Source organism: Malus domestica, chromosome 10 (genome assembly GCF_042453785.1).
Source record: "Malus domestica chromosome 10, GDT2T_hap1".
In the NCBI taxonomy this organism is placed as follows: domain Eukaryota; kingdom Viridiplantae; phylum Streptophyta; class Magnoliopsida; order Rosales; family Rosaceae; genus Malus; species Malus domestica.
In genome coordinates, this window is record NC_091670.1 from 1,086,492 (window position 1) to 1,111,718 (window position 25,227).

Genomic DNA, 25,227 nt, shown 5'->3' on the forward strand with positions numbered 1-25,227 from the left:
ATCGCCAGCTATTTGGCCAAGTCCTTCGACGGTATTACATTTAAACATATTTCCCGGAGTCATAATACCGACGCAGACGAATTGGCTCAAATTGCCTTCGGCGCACATCTCTTGGGGGGCAAGCTAGGCCGAGAAATACCCATGTTGTGACAGCTATACCCAGCCTTGGTTAACCAACAAGTCCTCCAGCGCGACAACGTGATACGTACAAGAGTCATGTCCTTACCTTCGTTGTTAGATCGAGACGACCCTGTGGAGATTTGCACGACCGAGGCAATACCAGATGATTGGAGAAAGCCCATTATGCAGTACCTCGACAATCCCAATGGTAAATATGATCGCAAGACAAGAGTTCACACCACGAACTATGTCATGTATCAGAACGAGTTATACCGAAAAGGCGAAGATGATTTATTATTACTATGCCTCGGCCCCCAAGAGAGTGCTCAGGCGATTACAAAAGTCCATGAAGGGATATGCGGAGCTCATCAATCTGGACGGAAAATGCGATGGCTACTTCGACGGCACGACTATTTTTGGCCAAGGATACTAAAGGATTGTATCGAGTTTGCACAAGGATGTGTACAATGCCAAATCCACGGGCCTATACAAAGGGTCCCGGCCGAATCTTTGCATTCGGTCATAAAGCCATGGCCATTTAAAGGATGGGCCATGGACGTAATCGGCAAAATCACGCCGTCTTCTGGAGCTGCTAAGCACGCATGGGTAATAGTCGCAACCGATTACTTTACTAAGTGGGTCGAAGCGAAATCATATGTCGAACTAACATCTAAAGAAGTTTGAGATTTCGTGGAGGAACACATCGTGACCAGATTTGGTGTACCAGAAATGATCATAACTGACAATGGAACAATCTTCACAGCCGAGAGGTTTAAAGAGTATACGGCAAATTTAAAAATTCAGCTTGAACAGTCTACACCGTATTATCCACAGGCGAATGGGCAGGCCGAGGCAAGTAATAAAGTGTTGATCGGCATCCTTGAAAAAATGATAAAAGAAAGGCCTGGCATGTGGCATTTGAAGTTGAACGAGGCATTATGGGCATACCGAACGACGCCCCGGTCGGCGACCACGACAACCCCATACGCATTAACCTACAGACACGATGCAATGTTACCAGTCGAGTTAAGCATAAATTCGTTGCGATTAATTGAACAAAGTAGTTTGTTTAGCGCCGAATACAATCAGTCCATGAGACAAGAATTAGAAGATTTGGAAGAAGTGCGACTTGACGCTTATAACTTACTGGTGGCACAGAAACGGATTGCCGAACGAGCATACAATCAAAAGGTGCGACGGAAAACATTCGGTGAAGGCGAATTGGTTTGGCAAACGGTGTTACCCGTAGGACTAAAAGACCCTAGGTTCGGCAAGTGGTCGCCAAATTGGGAAGGACCGTTCGTTGTACATAAGGTATACGAAAAAGGGGCGTATCATCTTCAAGACCGGACCGGTTCAGTTCACAAATTACCAATCAACGGGAAGTTTTTTAAAAAGTACTACCCGGTAACGTGGGAAATGTGAGAATAAACAAAACCATCTCATTAAGATTGATGAGCATGTACAAGCTAAGTAAGTCATTCAGGTTAAAACTAAGTACATTCAAGGGGAAGAAGGTAAGAGGGTGCCGAGAAGGGCCTTCAATTCCAACCACCGCACCTCGGCCATGATAACTTCAGCTTGCCGATTCTTCTTGTCCAGCTTCAACCGCTCGACCCGCTTTGTTGTCGCTGCGTACTCAGTTAGGCGATCCTTTCCACCCGACTCGAAGTCTCTAGCAAGCTCGGACGCGATGGCCGATCGACGTTTTGCTAGTTCAGCCATCTGACGGTCGAGCTCGGCTAATACTTCTCCTTTTGCCCTTAGAGCGTCGATTTTCGGACGGAGAGTGTCTTGAACGGCCGTGGCAGCTTGCAGGTCCTGTTTGGCCTTTAGAGCGGTCTGGAAGACACTAAATGTCTCCTGAACCCGCTCCAAAGCAGACGATGCCCAAACGATGGCATTTCCGCTCAGGCGACCGTCGGCCCCAAGATCGTTCAGACACACGCCAAGCAGATCAAGACCGTTGCGCTCGAGTACTTGCGGTGCTGAAAGCGACAGAACTTCTCGCAACTGGGTTAGAGCGGTTGGATCGGCAGCCTCAATCGGAGCAGCCGAAGGCCCGGACTCGGCAGTTGTGCTGGAGATGAGGGCTTTGAATTCGACCTCCCACGAAGCATGGACATATAAATCAGTTTAGGCTTAAAGGAAGGCAGTGCAAGAATAGCAAGAAGGTTTCATTTTTTAACCTGCCGAGAGGAGACCTCGGCCATGTCCCCAAGATCGTTGCTCGAACCTAAAGAACTCAACGGCCGAGCCCAGTGTCTCAGATTGCTTCTCAGTTCACGCGGTCGATGGAGGTTATCTACGTTTGATGGCCACTGAGGCGGCCAAGAAATATAGATAACGCCCTTCGGCGCGTAGAATTGTCGGTGAAAAGAATGTACAGGCACCTGACATTTAGTATTTTCCTCGTTTAGAATTCTAAAGCGGAAAAGCAATCAAGGAAAGACGGTGGAAGATACTTACGAAGGCCGAAGTAGCCTCCTGCGGAGGAATGTGGAAGCCCTGGTCTTGAGGATGAACGAGCGATTCCGCCGTTGCCTCGGGTTCCTCGACTGGTCGTTTGCCACGGTCGGCTGTGGAGGGGCCGACCGGGACAGCTGCTTCTGAGGAAGGAACACCCTGGTCCTAAGAAGGAGCAAGGGGTTCGGACACCGCCGTTGGTTCCTCGACCGGACGCTTGTCACGATCGACCGTGGAGGGGCCGGCTTGAACTGCCATCTCGGACACTGGAGGAGGTTGTCGGCGAGTATGAGGACGATGTGCCAGCGGGACCTCGTCGCTCCCCTCACTCTCTTTCAGAACGAAGACCGAGGGCTTTGGATTTTTGGGAGAGGTGCCCTCGGTCGCAGAAACCGCCTTCTGTGGGACAGGTGCCTCCTCGACGGAGGGAGGCATGACTGGTGTGCCGGCCCCAGAGACAGGCTGCGCTTGAACTATCTCTGCGACCGAAGCTGGCGGTTTCTCGACCAAGGAATGGCCGACGGCGGGAGAAGGGGAAGCACTGGGAGTCGTCATCCCCGTAGTATGACTGGAGATGACGTGGATGTCTCGTGCACCTTTCTTCGCCAGTGTTTTTACCCGCTTGCAGGCGGGGGAGACTCGACAGCCGGCTCGACCTCTGGGCAAGGCCGTTTGATCAGCACGGCCCGACCAGCAGTTTTGTTCTTCTTGGCCACGACCGATTTTTTCTCGGCCGTAGCAGCGGCAACTGCATCCGTTTTTCTTGAAGGCCGACTACCTGAGAAGATAAAAGCAATTCAGCAAGGCAAATCAGTATGCAGAGTTGAAAGAAAAGAGGAGAAATGAACAATTACCTTGAGATTGGGGGGCCGAGGCCTTCTTCGGTCGGTCACCGAAGAGTTTGTTCAGCACCTCTTCGACCGGAGCACCAAAGAACTCTTGGGTCTAATTTTCCCACCATTCACCGAAGGTGTCGGTGCAAAGGGTTTCTGGGGTGGCCGGTCGAAGGCGGAATTTTTTGCAGTACTCTTGGAACTCCCTCGCGACAGTTTTACATTCCTTCTCCGAGGAACGAGGTTCACGTCCACGGCTTAGGACTGTTCGGGAGGAGAGAAGGGGAACAGGGCAGCCCTGAAGATAGCCGAGCTGTCGGGCAAGGAAGTTCGGATGGTACACTTCCCAACCCGACCATTTCCCATCGCAGCCAAGAGGGAGGTCGCGAGCGAGCACAAACGACCCCCAAGTCTGACGAAGCTCGGCATCCTCCTCCGCGCCCCACACAGAGGTAGGTAGTCTGATGGAGGAAGGATAGTCCCGATGACGACATATCAAGAATTCATCGTTGGAGAGATCATCAAGAGCGAAGAGGTACCGAAATACCTCTTCGGCTTGGTGAGGAGGTGTCGGTCGGGAGGCCAGCTGAGGTCCAAGAGCCTCCGTTGGCGAGAAGTCAGCTATGGCCGGCCGAAGGGAGGCGAAGTACACTTGTAACCAGAGCTGGAAGACCCAGAGGGGACCATTCTGGTGTGGGTCGACCTTGTGGAGGGTCGTCTCGGCCAGGCAACGGAAGAGATGGGCGAGAATGTTGGAACTCAGTGCCAGGACGTGACCACTAGCCAGGGCTTCGGCTACCAGCATGTTCTCGACCAAACACTTGTTCGACTTGGTACAACAAATGTATTTGTTGTACCAATAGAAGAGGAAGGCTTCATGCTCTTCCTCTCGCAGGTCCTCTTCTCATCGGCCGGCGAAATGAAGATAGAGGGTGTTGTAATTAAAGAAGTTCTTGTGGAGCTTCTGAATGTCTTCCTTCGACGGGATTTGACCGTCACGGTTCAAGGTCTCGAAGGCTCGTCGATCGAAAAGCGTCTTCAGATCAATATTCGATGGGTGCCCAGAGAGGGCCGCGTCGATAGGGATCCCGGTTGCCGAAGTCCCCAGAATGGCGGTGACATCAAGGATGGTAGGACCGAGGGGACCAAGAGGAAGAACCAGGGTGTTGGTGGCCGAGCACCAGAAGCACAAGGCGGCTAGGAGAAGCTCCTTGTCGAGAATGACATCCATTGACGAGAGAATGATGGCGTCGTAAATGCCGAGGGCTCTCCATTGCTCGCCGAAGAACCATTCCAGGCTGCCCAGGTTGTGGTCGTCGAGGGCCAGGAGCCTTGGGGTTTCGCCGCATCCCATCTTGACCATTCAAACCCTTGGAACAAGGGTGTTAGGCAGTGCTCCTGGAGAAGGCCAGTAATGGTCGACGGTATTGCAGCCTTGAAGAGAGGACCCAAGATTTGGTGGACAGTGCTCATGTCACTTTCAAACCGTATGGTTTTGATCGAGCTCCGATCAAGGATTTTCTGGTGCTGTTCACATTCCCTGGAAAGCTTGGAGATGAAAGACGCCATTATAGGAAGGAAGCACGGCGTAAAAGGTTTTCTGGGTTGGGGGATTTGAAGATGAAGACCTGGAACAAGAAATGTGCTGGAGAAGAAGGGCAAGAGATTTCAGAAAATTTTGAGAGCATAAAGTGCAAATGAGAGAATTCGGTATTTATAGAGTTGTGGAGGGAAGAGCAATCGTTCGAAATTCAAAACAAAGGGCAAAATCAACCGAAGGAATCGTTGATCATGATGAACATTTGGGAAATGCAGTTGAGAAGACCGAAGGTTTCAGGTTTTGGGGGCGCACGATCGCGTGTGATGGCGAAATTAATGGCAGAAGACATTTCGACGCTTGCACGATGACAGGTGGACTCACGGATTGAGAAAGCGGCTCGTGAATTGAGGTAATGGTTAAGTTGACGGTTCAGGTAGCCGCACGCCTTAGACGTCATCATTGGGGTTGGCCGTGTTGGAGAACGCCACGTGGCGAGTTTGGTTAGCAGGATCAAGATCGTGCAATCATGTTCAATAAATGCGCCTTGGAACTTGGGCATTAGGGTTCTGAGTGGTAGATTCGCTTCTTCAAGGCCGAAACTCGGCCAAAGAATTCAGGCCGAGGACCTCAGAAGCGAGGGGGCAATGTTTGGGCCCAAAATAATAGTTTGGGCCGAGGGTAGGATCACTCTCGGCTCAAGAGGCCGTGCGGCGAAAGGGCCATGGATCGTTCAGCTCATGGGCTTCCAAGCCTAGGTTGGTTAAATCAGAACGCAAGCCGAGTCCTAGTACAATAGGGACTCTCGACAGGATCAGTAATCCAGAAAGAGAATCCAGCTCAGTTAAGGACTAGATTCGTAGTCCTAGTGGAGATAGGATTGGTCGAGGTGATGTTGATCTAGGGAGGGAAACCTAGTCCGAATAGGATTGTAACTCGGGCTCGAGGACCAGCGCTATAAATAGGGGAAGTTGTGCATTAACGAAGGACCCCTGCAAATCAATACAAAATTGCCCTTCGCAAATTCTCACAACTTGTGATTTTTCTTTTTCCTTTTTCGCTGACACATCTTCCGTTGGCATCAACAGCACTGTGGAAGCAACCGGTGATATCTTAAGTCGGCATAGATAGCTCTGTCACCGTAGAATCAATCGGTCTCGCAGTATCTTCCGTTGGCATCAACAGCACTGCGGTGAGAACGGTTGATTACCTATCCAAGTCTCGGTCGAGAAGGGTTTCTGAACCCTTATTGGTCAAGGTTATCTCATCAGCCTTCTCGGCGAAGTGAGGTGTTACACGTTATTACGTTCGGCATATTGAAAGCCGAATTTGATATTGAACTTCGTAAGAATAGTAACCTTGTCTTCAGGTTCAAGAGCCCAAGAGGCCGAGACGTGTTCCTTTCTCGACCGCAATCGCAAGACGCAGAAGTCAGCCGCGCACCCAACGCAACATCAACAAATTTACTCCTCGGTCGAGCTCGGCCGACGAGTTGGCAAGCCCCGCATTCACCGAATGACGTAGTTAGCTCATTAATTACTCGGCCTGCGTGCCACATAGGCTTTGTAGTTTTTAGGGTCAACAGTATCAGAATTAACAATACCGCGAAATATTCCAGTAAACTAGCTTCATTTGGAGGTTGAAATAACTTGTCTTCCTGCCCTAGTAACATAGGGTTCTTCTTGCCTATCTGCGTTAGCTAAGCTTTCCCATAACTGTAGGATTACATCAAGGCTCATCCTTAAGTCCTTACCTTTTTGCGTTGGTAATGGATGACTTAACAGGACATATTCAAGATGATATTCCTTGGTGTATGTTTTTCGCAAACGATATAGTGTTGATAGATGAAACTCAGGAAGGGGTAAATGCAAAGCTTAACCTTTGGAGAGAAGTGTTGGAATCTAAAGGTCTTCGCCAAAGCCGATCAAAGACAGAATATATGGAGTGCAAGTTCAGTGCAAATGGAGGCCAAAACGAATTAGGGGTGAGGATCGGAGATCAAGAAATACCAAAGAGCGACCGTTTTCGTTACCTAGGATCTATCTTGCAAAAGAACGGAGAATTAGATGGAGATCTCAACCATAGAATACAAGCTGGATGGATGAAGTGGAAGAGTGCATCCGGCGTGTTGTGTGACCGCCGTATGCCACTGAAGCTCAAGGGAAAATTTTATAGGACGGCAATAAGGTCGGCGATGCTGTATGGCACAGAATGTTGGGCAGTGAAGCATCAACACGTACACAAAATGGGTGTAGTGGAGATGGGGATGCTTCGTTGGATGTGTGGGCACACGAGAAAGGATAAGATTAGGAATGAGGATATCCGGGGTAAAGTAGGAGTAGCTGAAATTGAAGGAAAGATGAGAGAAAATCGGTTACGATGGTTTGGACATGTGCAAAGAAGGCCTACTGACGCTCCGATTAGAAGATACGACTATGGGACAAAGGTTCAGGGCCGAAGGGGTAGAGGAAGACCTAGGAAAACTTTGGAAGAGACCCTAAGAAAAGACTTAGAGTACTTGGATCTAACGGAGGACATGACAAATGACAGAACATAATGGCGTTCTAAGATTCATATAGCCGATCCCACTCAATGACTTGGATTTTCCAAGTCTCCAACCGAGAAGTTTTCCTCACTCGGGAAATTAAGGGAACACTACCTCAACCTACATGCTCCACTCACAAAGCTTCAACATGCAAGTTTTAACAAAAGAAAATTCAAAGAACTTAGCGAAGAAAGCTTTGGTGTATTTAACACAATACGTTGAAATGAAGGAAAACTTATTTATTGATATCCCCGATAAGTTACAAATATGTACATATACATGAGTCAAAATAAACAAACAAGAGGGAGCCTTCACAAAGGTTGTTTAGGAGAAGTCTCAGCAGTCGGTAGAGCCCCAGAAAGAGAAGGCACCGGAGGGGGATCATTCGGAGCCTCAGTACTGGACAGAACCCTAGAAGGATGAGGCATCAGAGGTTGATCATTTGGAGCTTCATTACGCGGTACAACCCTAGAAGACGAAGGCAATAAATGCCTTTGGAACAAACCCACAAATCTCTGATGATCAAGTAAAACCTGACCATCAGATTCCTTCATTACGCGCCATATGTTGTCTGGAGAAGGCGGGGCTGCCTCTTCAACAAGGTTCAAGTCAAAACGACAGTCGGAGGGGCCAGACATTTTCAAAGGTGTTGAAGAGAGAAGAGGTCGGACAAAGCAAGATCTTAGAAGTGCAAGAATGGAACTTCTACTGGTGGAGATTCAAGTGTGTTTTGGAACTTAATGCCAGCCCTATAAAAATCTGCACTCGACGAAGCTTCAAAAATCGAAGAGGCGTCTGCTCAGAAATCGAAGAGGCGTTTGCTTTCTCAAAAGATGGGCTGCTCAAAGACCACGAAGGCCGATCTCAGAAATCGAAGAGGCTTGCTTTCTCAAAAGCTGGGCTGCTCAGAGACCACGAGGGCCGATCTCAGAAATCGAAGAGGCACATACTTTTCCAGCCTTGTCAGCACTTGTCACACGCACACTCAGCTTTGCGGAAATTATGAGCATTCTGTCGAAGATTTCTGGTGAAGTAGAAATCACATGAATCGTACTGTTTAATCACCCACTTCCCACACGCAACAGTAGCTCATGGGTACCACAGATAACTTTGCCAAAGTTCTCTGACAAAGTTGAGACACGTGAAGCTTGCAGCTCCCACTACCTTGCTCTGACCAAGAAGGGTAAAAGAATAGCAAAGAAACAACACTAACAAAGTTTAGACACGTAAATTTTCAAGGTCTAGCTACCATATTATTACCCACAAGGGTAAAGGAACAGTACCACTGTTGGATAATTGGAAGGTCCCGGTGTGTCAACCTCTGTACTTCGTGGCAAGGTAGACTAGCAAACATGCCCAACCTTTACTCACATTCGAGAAAATACTCCCAACAAGATTGCTTGCTCCAAAATTGAAGAGGCACCGTCTTCCAAATCTCGAGAGCCAGACTCCCAACATGATTACTTTCTCAAAATCGAAGAGAGGGTAAAGGAACAGTACCACTGCTGGATAATTGGAAAGTCCCTGTGTGTCAACCTCTGTGCTTCGTGGCAAGGTAGACTAGCAAACATGCCCAACCTTTACTCACATTCGAGAAAACACTCCCAACAAGATTGCTTGCTCCAAAATCGAAGAGGCACCGCCCTCCGAATCTCGAGAGCCAGACTCCCAACATGATTACTTTCTCAAAATCGAAGAGAGGGTAAAGGATCAGTACCACTGCTGGATAATTGGAAAGTCCCTGTGTGTCAACCTCTGTGCTTCGTGGCAATGTAGACTAGCAAACTTGCCCAACCTTTACTCACATTCAAGAAAACACTCCCAACAAGATTGCTTGCTCCAAAATCGAAGAGGCACCGCCCTCCAAATCTCGAGAGCCAGACTCCCAACATGATTACTTTCTGAAAAATCGAAGAGACGCCGCTCTCCGAATCTCGAGAGCCAGACCCCCAGCAGGATTGCTTTCTCAAAAATCGAAGAGGCATCGTTCTCCGAATCTCGAGAGCCAGATCCCCGACAGGATTGCTTGTTCGAAAACCGAAGAGGCACCACTTTCCCAACTTCAAGAGCTGAATCTCCTTGGATAAAGCTTGTCTGTAATCTTCACATGCAACATCAGCTTTCCAGATACCACATACCACTTTTTCAAAGTGCTCTGACAGAGTTAAAACATGTGAAGCTGGCAGCTCCCACTACCGTGCTATGACCAAGCAGGGTAAAGGAATAGCATTATTACTTGATGTTAGGGAAACTTCTATATATGTCGACCTTCATCCCCAACGGACAGGCAGACCTGTAAAAATGCTCAACCCTTCCTCTTATCTGAAAGGGACGAAGCCTTTCGAAATATTCAGCTTTCTTTCCCCCCGATAATACCTCTGCAAACAAGCTATACTAGAGCAAGAATATCTCATATCATCAGGGTTAAAAGCAAGAGTATCCCATATCATGCTTTTTCCCTGTCTTTTCCTTTGGCCTTGTTCTTACCTGCAAGACAATGAGAAAGAGAGCAATCAGTCAGCACTTGGAATCAAGCTTCCAGCCAGGAACTGACTGCCTGGAACCCCTTACCTGAGTACTTACCTGGCATTGCTCTCGAGTACTCATCTTCAACATCTTATGCTTCCAGGGAAGATACCGCATCTGCCTGAGGAACAGATAGGGCAAGTGAGAAGGATACAAAGAAGCATGTGGAGACAAGCGTAACAGCACACGTGCCGATACATCCACTACTCTGTCAAAAGCAAAAGTATCCCATATCAGCAGGGTCGAACGTACTCTAGATTTGATGGACTTGTTTTTACCCTCAAATTCTTCAGTCGGCCTTATACTCTGGAGGAAACCAGAAAACCCTCCAGCCCAGTTCAAGAATAAGCATGTGGAAAGTTATTTATTCAAAAGCAAAAGTATCCCATATCATCTCTTCTCATTTTTCTTCTCTTTATCCTTCATGCTGCCTGCAAGATAGGGAGAATGTGAACAATCAGCCAGAGCTCTGGTTGCTTACCTTGTCTGTCACCTCTTTCAACAGATCCCCTAGCTCGGCGACTTGGGGGACTCCTACTACATGGTTTGTATCGCGCTTGATCAAGCCTGAAATTGATACATTACCTTGTGCATCTCCACCAGTTAAAGATACCACCCCTGGATGGAGGAAGAGTACTTCCAGAGAAGATGCCACATCTACCTATGAGACAGATAAGGCAAGTCAAGACGATACCACACTCCGGTACTTAGAAGTTTCGTGATTACGAGATCATTCTCCCAAAATATTTCCTAATGTCATTTGTACTAAATCATTCACTTGTACTCACTAAAGGAGAGCTTGAACCTATGTACTTGTGTAAACCCTTCACAATTAATGAGAACTCCTCTATTCCGTGGACGTAGCCAATCTGGGTGAACCACGTACATCTTGTGTTTGCTTCCCTATCTCTATCCATTTATATACTTATCCACACTAATGACTGGAGCAATCTAGCGAAGATCACAAAAAGCGACCGTTTTCGCTACCTAGGATCTATCTTGCAAGAGAACGGAGAATTAGATGGAGATCTCAACCATAGAATACAAGCTGGATGGATGAAGTGTAAAAGTGCATCCGGCGTGTTGTGTGACCGTCGTAGGCCACTGAAGCTCAAGGGAAAATTTTATAGGACGGCAATAAGGCCAGCGATGTTGTATGGCACAGAATGTTGGGCGGTGAAGCATCAACACGTACACAAAATGGGTGTGGCGGAGATGAGGATGCTTCGTGGGATGTGTGGGCACACGAGAAAGGATAAGATTGGGAATGAGGATATCCGAGGTAAAGTAGGAGTAGTCGAAATTGAAGGAAATATGAGAGAAAATCAGTTCCGGTGGTTTGGACATGTGCAAAGAAGGCCTACTGACGCTCCGGTTCGAAAATGTGACTAGGGGACAGAGGTTCAGGGCCGAAGGGGTAAAGGAAGACCTAGGAAAACTTTGGAAGAGACCCTAAGAAAAGACTTGAGTACTTGGATCTAACGGAGGACATGACACAAAACCGAGCGCAATGGCGTTCTAGGATTCATATAGCCGACCCCACTTAGTGGGAAAAGGCTTTGTTGTTGTTTGTTTGTTTGTTGAGATTTACTAAGAACGAGAGTAAAGTCATTGGATCCTACATGCATCCACAACATTGACCTCTTTCGTCGTGCCAAAACTAGGTGGGACATCCTCATCATCATCATATTCAACATACGTATTACCTTTTCCGATGTAGTTTTGAAGCCAAAACCGAAATGAAACCAAACCATTTGGTTTGGTTCGGTGCCGTTTCAAACGGTTTTGGTTCGGTTTTAGAAAAGAAAAAAATTTACAATTTAAAATTTATACCTATATACGCATAACACGGTCTCATTTTTCACACAATATATTAATTAATCAACCCATATGAGAATTCTTTTCTTTACTGCTCTCTCTATTCTCTAATGTACATTTGATCACAACAAGAAAATGGTACGGGAGAATGATATATAAACAACTAGCTTAGCATAGCTAGCTAATTGCACGAATGATGGACTCTGTGACTGAGCAGGAAAAAGCACCCAAATGGAGTGATGTGGCTAGGGATGGGCAAAATACCATGGATTTGGGTAACCGCGGTTACCCATCCATTTAAAGTTCACGGTTACGGTTATGGGTAACCGTTTAGACGAACAAACGGTTATGGGTATAAACGTTTATCCATGAAATTTAAATGGGCGGTTATGGGTATTATCCATGGTTATAACGGGTATCCATCGATTATGGGTATTACTAGCGGTTATAACAGGTATCCATTTACCCATTTAATTTAATATATGTAAAATTTAAAAAAAAAATTTAAATCCTAAATTTTCAATCACTCCGCCAAACTCAGAGTCTTAAACGCCTTGTCCCCCGCTCATCTCTCCCTCCTCACTGCCCTTTGTCTCATCTTCGCCATTGTGAGGCGAAAACAATTCAAGTAAACAGTTAAGTGCTAAATCACCTTGTCCATGTAACGATTGATGAGAGCAGGGATATCCGATTTAGGTTCGAGTCCTCCAAATAAGGATCCCATGAGGGTTTTGCCGCTGTGAAGGATATCATGAAAGGGAAGGCTCGCCTTTGAGGCTCTGACCCTGGCTTGTCGACACCTACCATAACTGTCTCTCCCCAACCCTGAAGTTCAAAAGAACGATAATATTTCAATGCGTAGTGCAGACAAATTATAGTTGCCTAGGTTCATCATGATGGTTGATCAGTACGATGCAGAGCATATTCTTGTTTTGTAATTTTCAAGTTGTTAAAAAAAAACATGTAGATGGATGAAAAAAATGGGTAAATAGGTAAAAAAAAGATAAACAGATTCAAAAACGGATAAATAGTTATGGTTAAATGGGTAAACGGTTATGGTTAAATGGGTACACAGTTATGGGTATGGTTAACCGTTTATAAACGGTTATGGGTATGGGTATAACCGTTTATGCAATTACCCAACGGGTAAACAGTTATGCGAGTATGAACATAAACGGTTATGGGTAAATAACTGCAGTTACCCATCCGCTATAATCGTTGCCCATCCCTAGATGTGGCTTATTATTTGATCAGAGATTGGTCTTTGTATCTCTCATTTTGTGACTAACTCTTACTTGAAAATTAGGATTCTGAGGTGCTTTTACTGGTAATAAAATGTTCATCTTTTCCTGTAAAGAAACAGTGAAGATGCCAAGCTTGATAAGGGTTATAACTTTGGGAAAAATAATCATTATTATGAAATGTAAACACTAGATCTATGGACTCTAACAAACCACCAATTAAAACACGACATCTAATTTGAGGTGCGATTTCGGTTTCGGTGCGATTTTCAAAAGCCAAAACCGAAACCAAACCGTTTCATACACTGCAGTTCGGTTTCAAAACCACAACCATTTCAAAACCGCAAAACCAAACCATTCAGTGCGGTTCAATTTGGTTCATGTTTGGGTTTCGGTTTTGGGTTTCAAGTGCCCACCCCTAGCACTAAGTGGCTTATCACACAAGTTTTATGTAAAGTGATTAAACAACTTAGCATGAGTCAATTTACTAGAGATTCTTGCGAAGGACAATGAGAGATACAACTCACCGTCTAGCAAGGAAGTCGAATCTAAAATAGTGAAGAGGAATATTACTGGACCATATTAAGTGGCATCATATCTTCTGAATCTTTTAAAATCGCCTTGACTAGAAACAACAAACTCACTCATAGTTTTAGCCTATCAATTACATTCTTCAATGTACAACCCCTCACTCCAACTTTCTCAGAAACCTGTTTGTAGCCTAACATGGGTTCCTTCAGAAAATCTGAATTAAAAGGAAGGACATTGCACCACTGCCCCGTCAAAGTTTTTGATGATTCAAATACCCCTTAAATTTTGGGGTCAATATTTTTTTATGGTCAACGTTAGGCGTCCAGATGATGGGCAATTTATCAATTTGGATATCATTGAGGACTGAATTCGGATGCATAAGGTCTAAGCAAGAAGTACAGACAGATCATTCCAATGCATTTTACACTCGTTAATCAAATACAGTTGAATCTGATTCTCACGGATGCATTGTTAATTACCATAACGCCTTTCAAGCATTTCACTCAGAAAAAAGAAACTATAATAAAATTGTGCATGACGTCGATCAAGATAATATAAGGATTCGACGTAATCATGGAGTGCCGGCTGTCGACTACCTGACGTCCTCCCCCTCCTCCTTTATCCGGGCTTGGGACCGGCAATGTAAGATAAACTTACACGGCGGAGTTCATTTACCAGGTAAAGAAAGTACCTCATCTCATAACCGGTTTCCAGCTTCCTTGAATAAACAGATGTTCTTTGAGACTGCATCGTACTCACTGGAGTTGCTTGTTTTGCTTGTTTCCTCTAGATGAAGGTTGCTTTAATCCAACCAAATCACTCTCGTAGATGAGACGGACTCCGCACCTCTTCACCTCCAAACCAGAGCCTAAGGTTTTAAATGTAAACTCAAGGTGATGACAACTGTCTTGCCATGTTGTACCAAAGTATTCACCAGATACAAAGGATAGCCAAATGTGCTCTTTCTCAATTTGCCCTAATTCTTCGCTGCAGGCGAAGGAAGGACACCAGCCACCTACACCCAAATTCCCAGGCTTAACTTCGCAACGAAGACCATGTGCAGTGGTATGGGTTCCGTAGTTCCATTTACCAAGCAGATTAGGTGGGAGTCGTCGACGGAGAGTGAAAACAGCACACAATGCATATCCCATCCACTCGTTCTTATACCAGTGTTGAGGGAGCTCCACGCTTACCACAGGCCTCTCACTTCGATAACCAAACCACTCAGAAATTTCACTGCCAGGATATATAGCTTCAAAATTATTCCCTACGTAAGGGATTCCCTATATGATACAAAATTACAAATAGTGAAGTTAAACAATTGATACGTCCGTCTTGTAAATAAGTACAAAATGCTTCTTTTTTTTTTCTTTTTTTTTTTCTTTTTCTGTGTGTGTGTGTAAGAGAGAGAGAGAGAGAACCTCAAGGAATCTCCTTAACGCTGCAAATGCTACATTGTTGCAGCCTTGGTCGTCAACCACTTCAAAGCAATTAATAAAACTGAAACATGATGACAGCCTTTCCCGTGAAAAACTGCCTTTTCCCTCAACACTCAAGTTCAATTCTGCTGAAAGGTCCGGCAATTTTTTAAGACACTTACAACCACCCAAATTCAAAATCTGAAGCTTAGACAGCTCTGTGATGCTCTTGGGAAGACTAACAAAACTGTTTTTACTTAGATTAAGCGATACTATTGAGGACAAGCAGCCAAGATTTTCCAGGATTGTTACCTCCTCAAGATTACAGTCACTGAGATTCAGCACTGTCAAAGAAAGCAAACCAGAATCTGTGGTCGGCAACAGCAAACTCAGTAGACTTGTCTTCTTTCTTCGCATCGATTTGCAACCACAAATGGATAACAATTCAAGATTTTCCAGGCGGGAAATGGAGGATGGTAGATCATTAATAGAGGTACCGCCCACATCAAGCTCCTTCAAACAAACCATATTTCCCAAGTTTTTTGGCAGTTCTTCAAGCTTTGAGCATCCACTGAGATTGAGACTTTTGAGGGAACGCAACTGGCAAGTACTGCTTGCAAGGGAACTGAGATTTCTGCAATCTCTCAGGTTTAATAAAGTAAGGCCAGTCAGACATTCGATCGAAGAAGGTAATTCTTCTACAGCAGTCTTATCTAAATAAAGTTCCAACAAGTTTTCCATAGGTCTCACAAATTCTGGAACTTTATTAATTTTTGAACAACCAGAAAGAATAAGAATTTGAAGACTTTCCATTTCAAAACATTTGGGAAGGCGTTTAAGACTTCTGCAGTCCTTAAGATTTAAGAAAATAAGCCTTTTGAGCTCAGCAATGGATGGGTCGATCATCACCAAGTTTGTACAGCCTTCAAGAATTAATCTATGAAGATTTGGAGTAACAGTAAAGTCCGGGGTCCTGGTCAGGTTCTGGGAGTAGCTAACATTAACGAATTTCAGATTGCCTAAGCACTGTTCAAAACATTAAAGCACAAAATTTAGTACTTTATATAAAAAAAAAAAAACCCAACTTTTTATGTGCTACCCATAATCTGACCTTTGTTCTATTCCAAAGTTGTCCAATGCTGCTATGGGACAAGTTAACTTCACAAAGTTGCTCAAGTTCAAATTCTCGTGGGAGAAATTTTGAAGGATACCCACTCCATTCAAGAAACTTTAAGGCATTAGAAAGTTTTTTTGGGCCTTGGGTCATTCGCAGATTATGAATTTGGAGAAATCTGAGATTATGCATCGTCGAGAAGGCCTCCAAGTCCCAACATGCCTCTTTCAATTTAGGGAAGTCTAAGGCTATACCTTCAACTGCATTTGTACCCTGATAACAGAGAATTCAGAATAAGTTCATTAGACAGTATAATTAAGTTTAGAAGTACTTACTAAATTAGTATACTCCATCTTCCTTCAAAACCACTTACCGTATTATTCCTCAATACATGAATGACATCATCATGAAGCCACAACCTGCTTTGCTCTCCAGGATCCTCAACAGCATCTCTGCGTACCAATTGTCGTCCCAATTCTTGTATCAACCCATGCATCAACACTTTGTTATTTGAAATAGTTATGAGAGATTTCTCAAAGAGAGCTTCCATCCCATCCTTCGGATTAAATCCAAAACAATCTAGTATCTCTACCACTCGTTCCTTGTCCATTCCTTGAAAGAAACAAGCAATATCTAGAAACATTCTTTTCTCATTGTCCGCCAGTCCATGATAACTTATTTCAAGTGCTTGAGAAACATTTTTATCAGGAACATGCTTCAGCTTTTCCAATGCATTACGCCACTCTCCCGGACTTCTGTGGAACAGAGAGGATCCCAAAACCTTGATTGCTAAAGGAACGCCTCCAGCATAATGAACCACCCGTTTAGACAGATCCAAATAATATTCTCGGGGTTCATCACTTTTAAAGGCGTGAATATTGAAGAGCTGACGCGACTCACCCTCACTTAATCCCTTAACTTCAAATATGCTTTCTACACCATGCTCTCTTAGCAAATTCTCATTTCTAGTTGTAATGATGACTCTGCTCCCCAAACCAAACCATTCTTTGTTTCCACCCAATGATTTCAGTTGGTCTAAGTCGAAAACATCGTCTAAAATGAGAAGAACCTTTCTCTTACATAGAATGTTCTTTATCATTATGGCTCCCTCGTTAACATTTGGAACATCTATGCCTTGCCCCAAAGCCTCATAAAGAAGTTTCTTTTGCAATTGCAGATGACCCAGTGTTTCGCTTAGCCCACAAGTAATCCAGGTGAAAATTTCAAATTCATTGGAAATGTTGTCAAAAACCACTCTGGCGATAGTTGTCTTGCCCATCCCACCAATTCCGCATATCCCTATGAAGCGAACATCATTAGATTTGATGTCCAAAAGCCTATTTAGTTCCTCTACTCTTGAGTCAATTCCCACTAGGTCCTCAAGATAAGATGGCAGAGTTTGCAATGTATTCAAAACCCATTGAACAATTCGTTGGATAAATTGTGCCTCATACCTATGCAGAAGAAAATAAATGTCAATCATTCGGAAATATTTGAAAGAATCCCGATTGTAGTGTAAGCCTTTTGTTTAAGAACAAAAATGTATGACAATAACCTATCGTTCTCTCATGAGAGAACTAATAGAAAAGCTAGCAAGCAACGAAAATTCATCTCTTTGGACAGCTTAACATATGTTATCATAAATTACAGCAGGAAAGAATACAAGCATACATATTACATAGCAAAAACTGAAATAAAATAAAATTTATTTGCTACTGAAAGGAACTACCCACCCATCCTCGTCCTTGTATAGGTCAAATCCAGACAGATTGGCTAATTGACGAAGAGCATCCCTCCAGGCGCGCACTTTGTCGATATTGTCATTGAAACGTCCTTCATGCTCGGCAAAAAAGTCACCGAAATCGCCTGTCTGTTTTCGTACCTCGGATGGGCTCACATCATAGAAGACAGGCAAAACTATCTGGCGAGCCACTTCCTTGCATTCCATAATTTGCTGAAGCTCATCCAAGCACCATGTTGACCTGGCATACTTTCTTGAAAGAATGACAATTGAAATTTTTGAACTTTTAATTCCCCGATAAAGTTCATCATCTCCAAATACGACGACTCCTCGGTTACTCAGAGCAGCACGTAGTTGGTCTGCGAAATTCCTGCGAGTGTCTTCGCCACTGAAACTGAGGAAGACATCGTAATCAGTTGTTTGCGCAGTCGCCGTGGATCCCATCGGAATACTCGGCTTTCTTCTTTTTCTTGATTGCGTGGTGGCGATGGATCCCAACGGAAATCTCTGCTCTCTTCTTCCTTAATGGAACCCCAGACCGATCAAATCCAGATCTCTCGGTCTTCTAGCATAGGAATGGAATATGAAATGTCAACGGCCAATTGCAACCGTCCGATGCGGAGCAGCAAATCTCACCCGTCTAATAAGTTCCAGTCGCCATCCACTGTTGCTCTAGTTTCTCTCGTTTTATTTTTATTTTATTTTTGTGTGGGGTCCATTATTATTATTATTATTATTATTATTATTATTTTATAGGAAAAATAATGTATTAAATAGAACAACCCCTTACACAACCAGTGTCATTACCGTCGAAAAGAAAAGCCATATTAGCTTCCATTGGGAGAAAAACATCCCAAATGCAAAGCTCCTTTCTCTTCAGCCCAACAGACGCTATGGCATTTGTAACAAAATTTGCTTTCTTAAAAATATACCTCCACTTGATATCATGAAAATTTGTTTGAAGCACACCACCTGGGATCCATTATTTTGAATTAAGCACTTTGTCATATTTACGATACAGCGTTTTTCACGGACAAACTTACCATCTAATCTTAATTTCAAGCACACCCATCAGTGTCATCACCATTTTCCATTCAGAGCGGATTCAGGTAAATCCATCCATCTATCACGAAAGTGAGAAATTCATTCTCAGAGTGAAGTGAATTGACTATTGAAGTTCGTTTCTTCTTTTCTATATTTCCTTTTTTTTTTTAGGTCAAAGTTTTATTTGAACTTGTGAAATTGTGATTAGATGGTGGGTAGTGAAATGAAATTGTAATTAGATACAGTTTCTCTCTTAATCGAAATTGTGAAATGATGGAATTTAAACTCGGAAAATTAAAGCCCACTTTTCATGAATTTTTCCGCGCGGCAATTGTTGATTTCTGCGCGTCAAGTAGCCAAGCACATCAAATCCAATTCACATCCCTCAATTCCTGACTTGTTTTTTCCACACACAGACATACTATAAAATCAGTTTCTAGTTAAATACACTTTTCTTTTTCTTTTTTTATAGAAAATCTCGACGGTACGAAGAGAATTTATTGATATCGAAAGAAAAAAAAACACCTAATTAGGGAGACATAAACCTAACCTCTCATAATACAAGAAAAAATGATAAAAGATACATGAAAAAAGGAAGACATAAACTTTACCCTTCTAGAAACAAAAACAACAAAGATACAAGCAACATCACAAGGTTAAGAAGAAAGATAAGAAGGTGAGACAAACTTGTATGCCTAGATGCACATTTATTTGAGAAGCGGAAGTCAGGAAAGCCAACATAGTCTGAAGAACCGTCATAGGATTTGAATCATGCCATACCAAAGTTGGAGAAGACAAGACCATGTTAGCAAAAGTGTCTGCAACCACATTTCCTTCACGATATATGTGAGAGGATAGAATGTCATCTTTCGAATGCAGTCCAAACAAATAGACCATTGCGTACGAAGAGGCTAATGAGGATCAAAATTAGTCGATTGGAGAGTAGAAACAACACTAGAAGAGTCATTTTCCAGCCAAAGACAATGTCGACCCCACTTATAAGCAAACTCTACGCCAATAATAACTATTGATAGTTCTGCAAAAAAAAAAAGAGTTGCGATGACAATTCCTTGGCAGAAACCACCATGAAACTGACCATGCCAATCTCGAAAGACTCATTCACAAGCAAGAGCAATGGATCGATACTAAGCAATGGTAGCAGCCATGGACGAAGGGAGGTAAGTCCTGGGGGGGTTTTAAACACCCCTTCTCCCTTTTTTTTCCCTCACGTACTAATGTTTAAACCTTGCTGAGTTACATGTATTTGATTAATTAGTACGAATGAGCATTAGATTTCCAATACAACAATTAAAAACAAAATTAGACAATAGGGTAATAAAATTAGTCATTTGTAAAAAAAAAAAAAAAAAAAAAAAAAAAAAAAAAAAAAAAAAACTAGCTTTATTTGTCCAAAAAATGAGCTGAAATTTTTAAGGTGCCCCCTCTTAGTTAAATTTATGGCTTCGTCCCTGGTAGCAACCCTTTCTACTTTAGGGGATAAGGACCACAAAGTTGCAATTAATATTTAGATAAAGTCAGCCCCGCTTAAAAAAATCTTGTACAAATGCAATAACATCTAAATCAACAAATCCAAGCATGATTGATAGAAAGAAGCAGGAAAAGAATCACATCCCGGAGCACTTGAGGGATCCATAGAAAAAAAATGGCTTTTTTGAGTTCATTAGCACAAGGTAAACAAGAAAGAGCAAGATTTTCCTCTTCTTTAACCATAGGTGGAATTACACCACAAACATCCTCAATTCCATTTGAAGTGAACAAAGAGTTATATAAAGATTGATAAAAGTTTACCACATGACTAGCAATATCAACAAGGGAAGATGGCACATTATCACCATCCAATAGAGTAACAATCCTGAAAGAAGAAAGCCTACCTCGAGCATAAGTATGGAAAAAAACAATATTACGATCACCTTTAGTAAGCCAAAAAGTTTCTCACATATGAAGAGCATCTAGGACAGTTGTCTTAGCCACAGCTTCCTCATTAAACCTCTCTTGAAAATTCCCATTAGAAAAACAGTATTTTGGATATTATGAAGTTTGTCCTTAGCAATAGTGATATTTCTATGGACATTAGCAAAAACATAACAAACATGGGACACCCGTATGCAATAGTTGACTGCCAGCACTTAGCAACCAAATTAGAAAAGCTTGAATGTAAAGTCCACATGGATTGAAATCGAAAAGGTCGGGGATCCTCCAAGAAGAGTAGCAAAAGCTGAGAAAACAAGACAATTATGACCAGAAACTACCCTTGGCAAAGTTGAACAATTTGTATGAGGTCAAGACTGTAACTAGCGTGTGTTACAAAGAGAGCGGTCAAGAAGCCTCTCCATGTAACCACAGACACTCCAACCATTAGTCCAAGTATAAAAAGCACAAGTAGTATCCATATGAGTAAATTCACAAAGCTCAATAGCAGTACGAAAGTCCTCACACGAAATTCGAGCAAGCGACTCCTCATTTGTTCATGAGCTCCAACAATAGCATTAAAGTCACCAATTGCCATCCAAGGTATTGTAGTATTAGAATGAATACTTAAAAGATCACATCATAAAGCACGACGAAGACTCGATGTAGTAGCCGCATAAAAAAAAAAAAAGTAAACCGAGAAAGAACACCATCAAAAGAAGCCTGAAAAGTAATTTGTTGTCCTGAAGAAGAAATCACAATAGGAGAACAATAACTCGTAGAATACAAAACCCAATTATTAGGTAGTAAATCACCCCTGTTAGTAGCAGTAAGCAAAGAAAGACCTAATGAATTCCAATGACTAGAGGGAATAGAATTAAAAGTAACCATAGGTTCATAAATGCAAACCAATCCGAATGATGGGAATGACAAACATTGGAAAGCTCCGTATGCTTATCAGAATTAACAATACTACGAAATATTCCAGTAAACTAGCTTCATTTGGAGGTTGAAATAACTTGTCTTCTTGCCCTAGTAACATAGGGTTCTTCTTGCCTAGCTGCATTAGCTTTTTATTTTTTTTATTTTATTTCTTTGCTGAGATTTACTAAGAACGAGAGTAAAGTCATTGGATCCTACATGCATCCACAACATTGACCTCTTTCGTCGTGCCAAAACCAGGTGGGACATCCTCATCATCATCATATTCAACATGGGTATTACCTTGGTTGGTTGTAACTCAAGAAGCAATCCGTCTGCATTTGTCTCTAACTGTCCATGATGCACTGCAAACGAATCAATTACCCTATCAGTCAACATACTTAACTCATTATTCACAACACTCATTAGTATTTGATTTGCAAAACCGTTAACTTGGTCAGCATGACGTTGCTCAAGAGAGCTACACAATGGAATCTCCATGCCATTATGAAGTTCAAAAGTATGTTCTTTGTGAATAATTTCAACTGAAGGAGAACGTCCCTTGTGAATAGTATCAACTGAAGGAGAAACAGTCTTAGTAGACGGTTTTGAACGATAAACCTGATGAGTTTTTGATCATCTGCGATGATGAATCTCAACATTTGGTTGCATCCCATCTTAGTGATTACAAGCATTTAACTGTCGAATTTTACTCGTGTTATGGCCAATTACACCACAAGTTGGAGGCAAATTCTCATAAATAATATCAGCATAGAAACCATGTTGTTCCCGCTCAACCGTAATAGATGAAGGCAAATCAGCAGAGAGATCCACATCCACCAGAACTTTAGCATAGTAGGCATATAAATTTCACGTGTAGCATGATCCAACTGAAGTGGAATACCCACACCATGAGAAATTTCCATAAGAATGCAAGGGTTCAATATTCTTGACTTGACCCATATATTTTGATCAAGACATGTGCATGAGTTTGGGGAAGCATGTCACCAGGCTTGAAATCCGGTTGCTATTGAGACAACCTAAAAATACCGAATTGAAGTGTACATGTTCCACCAACCCACACTTTTCTAATGTCTTCTTCGGTGGAAAAGTGAAGATCAAAATATCCCTTACCTAATGATACCAGTAGCCAAGGATTGTGAATCTTTCATGGGTGCTTTTTTTTAAGCACCTCACTCCCAAACCACCCCTCAGTCTTCATTGGCATGGTACTTTTCTTTAACAAAAGTTTACCAATGAGGTTTGTCCAGAATGAGCACAGTTGTCTTGATAAAGGCCCACTAATTTGACATCAGTCGCATCTCTCTGAATTAGGAGCAGGAAGTTGACTTAAATTAACTGAACTTTCCTTACTATTTGAGACAATGGCAGCAAAGGTCCGTGCTTTCCATACTAGTTGAGGAAGCCCCGGGCATGAAGCACTTAGGTGACTTGTTCATGAAAACCTCAACCTAGTCTACCTAGAACAAAATTCATTCCAAAAATAATGTACAAAAAAATAAGAATATAAAATAGAAAATTATAACCTGATCAAAGTGCAGCAGTTTTGAGAAAAGTGTTAAAAGTGTTCCAAATCGTAGGACTCAATGGAACTTAATGCAGAAAGACCAAATGCCTCCAAAAGCTGCAGCAAGTTTGAGTACAAATCGCAGAACGAGCAAATTGTAGAAAATCACAAACCGCCCTAAGTTGCGAATGAAACGACCGACGCATCGCGTTCCTTTCTCCAAAAAACACATAAACCACCCTCTAAAGACGCAAGACGAGAAGAGGGCAATAAGCAGATCAACCTGTTCAGAACAGTAAAGGACGAAGCGATGTGGACAGATGCGGGGAACGATAAGCGGCTTCCCTTTTTTTGTCTTCTAGTTGATATCTTACAGCCATTTCTTAAATCAGTGTTAACGAAAAAGGTTTGGGCTAACTTTTATTTAATGAAAAACTACCTTAAACTATTATTTAATAAAAATGACTTAAGATTTAATCATAAGGACACAAACTTATATCTCAAGTCCTACAAAAACTAAAACACACAGGTTCAACAAAAAGCCCAAACCAGATAACAATTAATATTCCAAAATTACCCCTAACGGAACCTAACCCAACTTGTTGAGCCAAAAATAATCACAAAGCGACCCGAGGATTTTTGGAAAAAATATGACAAAAATACCCTTGAGGCATACCAGGATTCCTACGCGCGAACAGCAGGCAATCATCGCTCAATCAAGTGAAAAGTGTCCAAAATAAGTAACAATTCAAAGCCTATTGTATCCATCCTCATCAAATCCTATTTCACCCATATGGGTTTGCTCTCGAGTGCGAGTGCGAGAGGATAAACTAATTATTCTCTAGTGCAAGAAGGTAAACCAATTCCTAGACACCCATATGGGTTTGCTCTCGAGTACGAGAGAATAAACTAATTGCTCTCCAGTGCCAGAGGGTAAACTAATTCCCCGACACCCATCTGTGTAAGCTCTCCAGCGCAAGAATGCTACATAGCTCAAAATATCAAATGCTTGAATATCAGCTAGGCAGCAAATGGTCAGGGGGCAGCAGCCACTTTTGCACTTAACACACTACAAAAAAATGAGCACTGTGCACAATAAATTATCTATGCCCTTTGAGGCCAAAAAGCACCAACAAGTGTGCTCATAGACCAATAGCAACAGTGTAGCTACTATCTTTGTGTTTGTGCCCTCTATGGGCGTCACCATTGGGCACAATACTGAGTTCTGTGCTCATGATGTCAGCACAAATAAAGGGTGTTTTGTGCCTAACAAAGTTGTCAGACTACCATTTCCAGCCATGTTGGCACTTAAAATGTAATTGTGCCTGCATGAATTAAATATTAAAAAAATTCATAATTTGAAAAATTGAAACTGAAATTGAGGTTTTTTTTTTTCATAAAATGTAGAAAGCCTACAATACATTCTCAATCTCACAAACATATATTGTAATGTTACATATTTCATCTCTGTTTGTACCATACTTGACCAATCCCGAAACTACCGAGCACCGGCCAACGCTATACTGTCAAGGACCCAGAAGAGTTCCCCTCCGACCAGGAGGCTAATCACTACTCGACACGTGTCAAGATTAGAAGCCAATCAGAGCGCAGCACGTGTCAACATCAAGAACCAATCATAACATGACACATGTCAATGTGACAAAGCTACAAGTTTTTCTATAAATAGGGGTCATTCCCCCACAATATTGCCGAATGCCATTTGTGTTAAATCATTCACAAGAACTCACTAAATTGAGAACTTGATCCTTTGTACTTGTGTAAGCCCTTCACTACTAATAAGAACTCCTCTACTCCGTGGACGTAGCCAATCTGGGTGAACCACGTACATCCTGTGTTTGCTTCTCTGTCTCTATTCATTTACGTACTTATCCTCACTAGTGACCGAAGCAACCAA

General features: G+C 42.9%; 1 protein-coding gene across 2 annotated transcripts in view; it reads right to left on the reverse strand.

Annotated features, from left to right (window-relative positions):
• The window catches only part of LOC103411899 (TMV resistance protein N-like), a 30,324-nt gene extending 11,862 nt beyond the window's left edge, over positions 1–18,462 (reverse strand). The window contains exons 1-5 of one of the 2 annotated variants that reach the window (XM_029109048.2): positions 17,883–18,462; positions 16,523–17,603; positions 16,147–16,422; positions 15,039–16,061; positions 13,945–14,900 (exon numbers count right to left, since the gene is read on the reverse strand). In XM_029109048.2, the coding sequence (XP_028964881.2) occupies positions 14,373–14,900; positions 15,039–16,061; positions 16,147–16,422; positions 16,523–17,603; positions 17,883–18,334 (3,360 nt within the window). In that variant the 5' untranslated portion in view covers positions 18,335–18,462 and the 3' untranslated portion in view covers positions 13,945–14,372. Of the gene's footprint in view, positions 1–13,944; positions 14,901–15,038; positions 16,062–16,146; positions 16,423–16,522; positions 17,604–17,882 lie in introns of those variants that run through there. The other variant, XM_029109049.2, reaches the window with a different exon arrangement.
• Between the last annotated feature and the right edge of the window lie 6,765 nt (positions 18,463–25,227).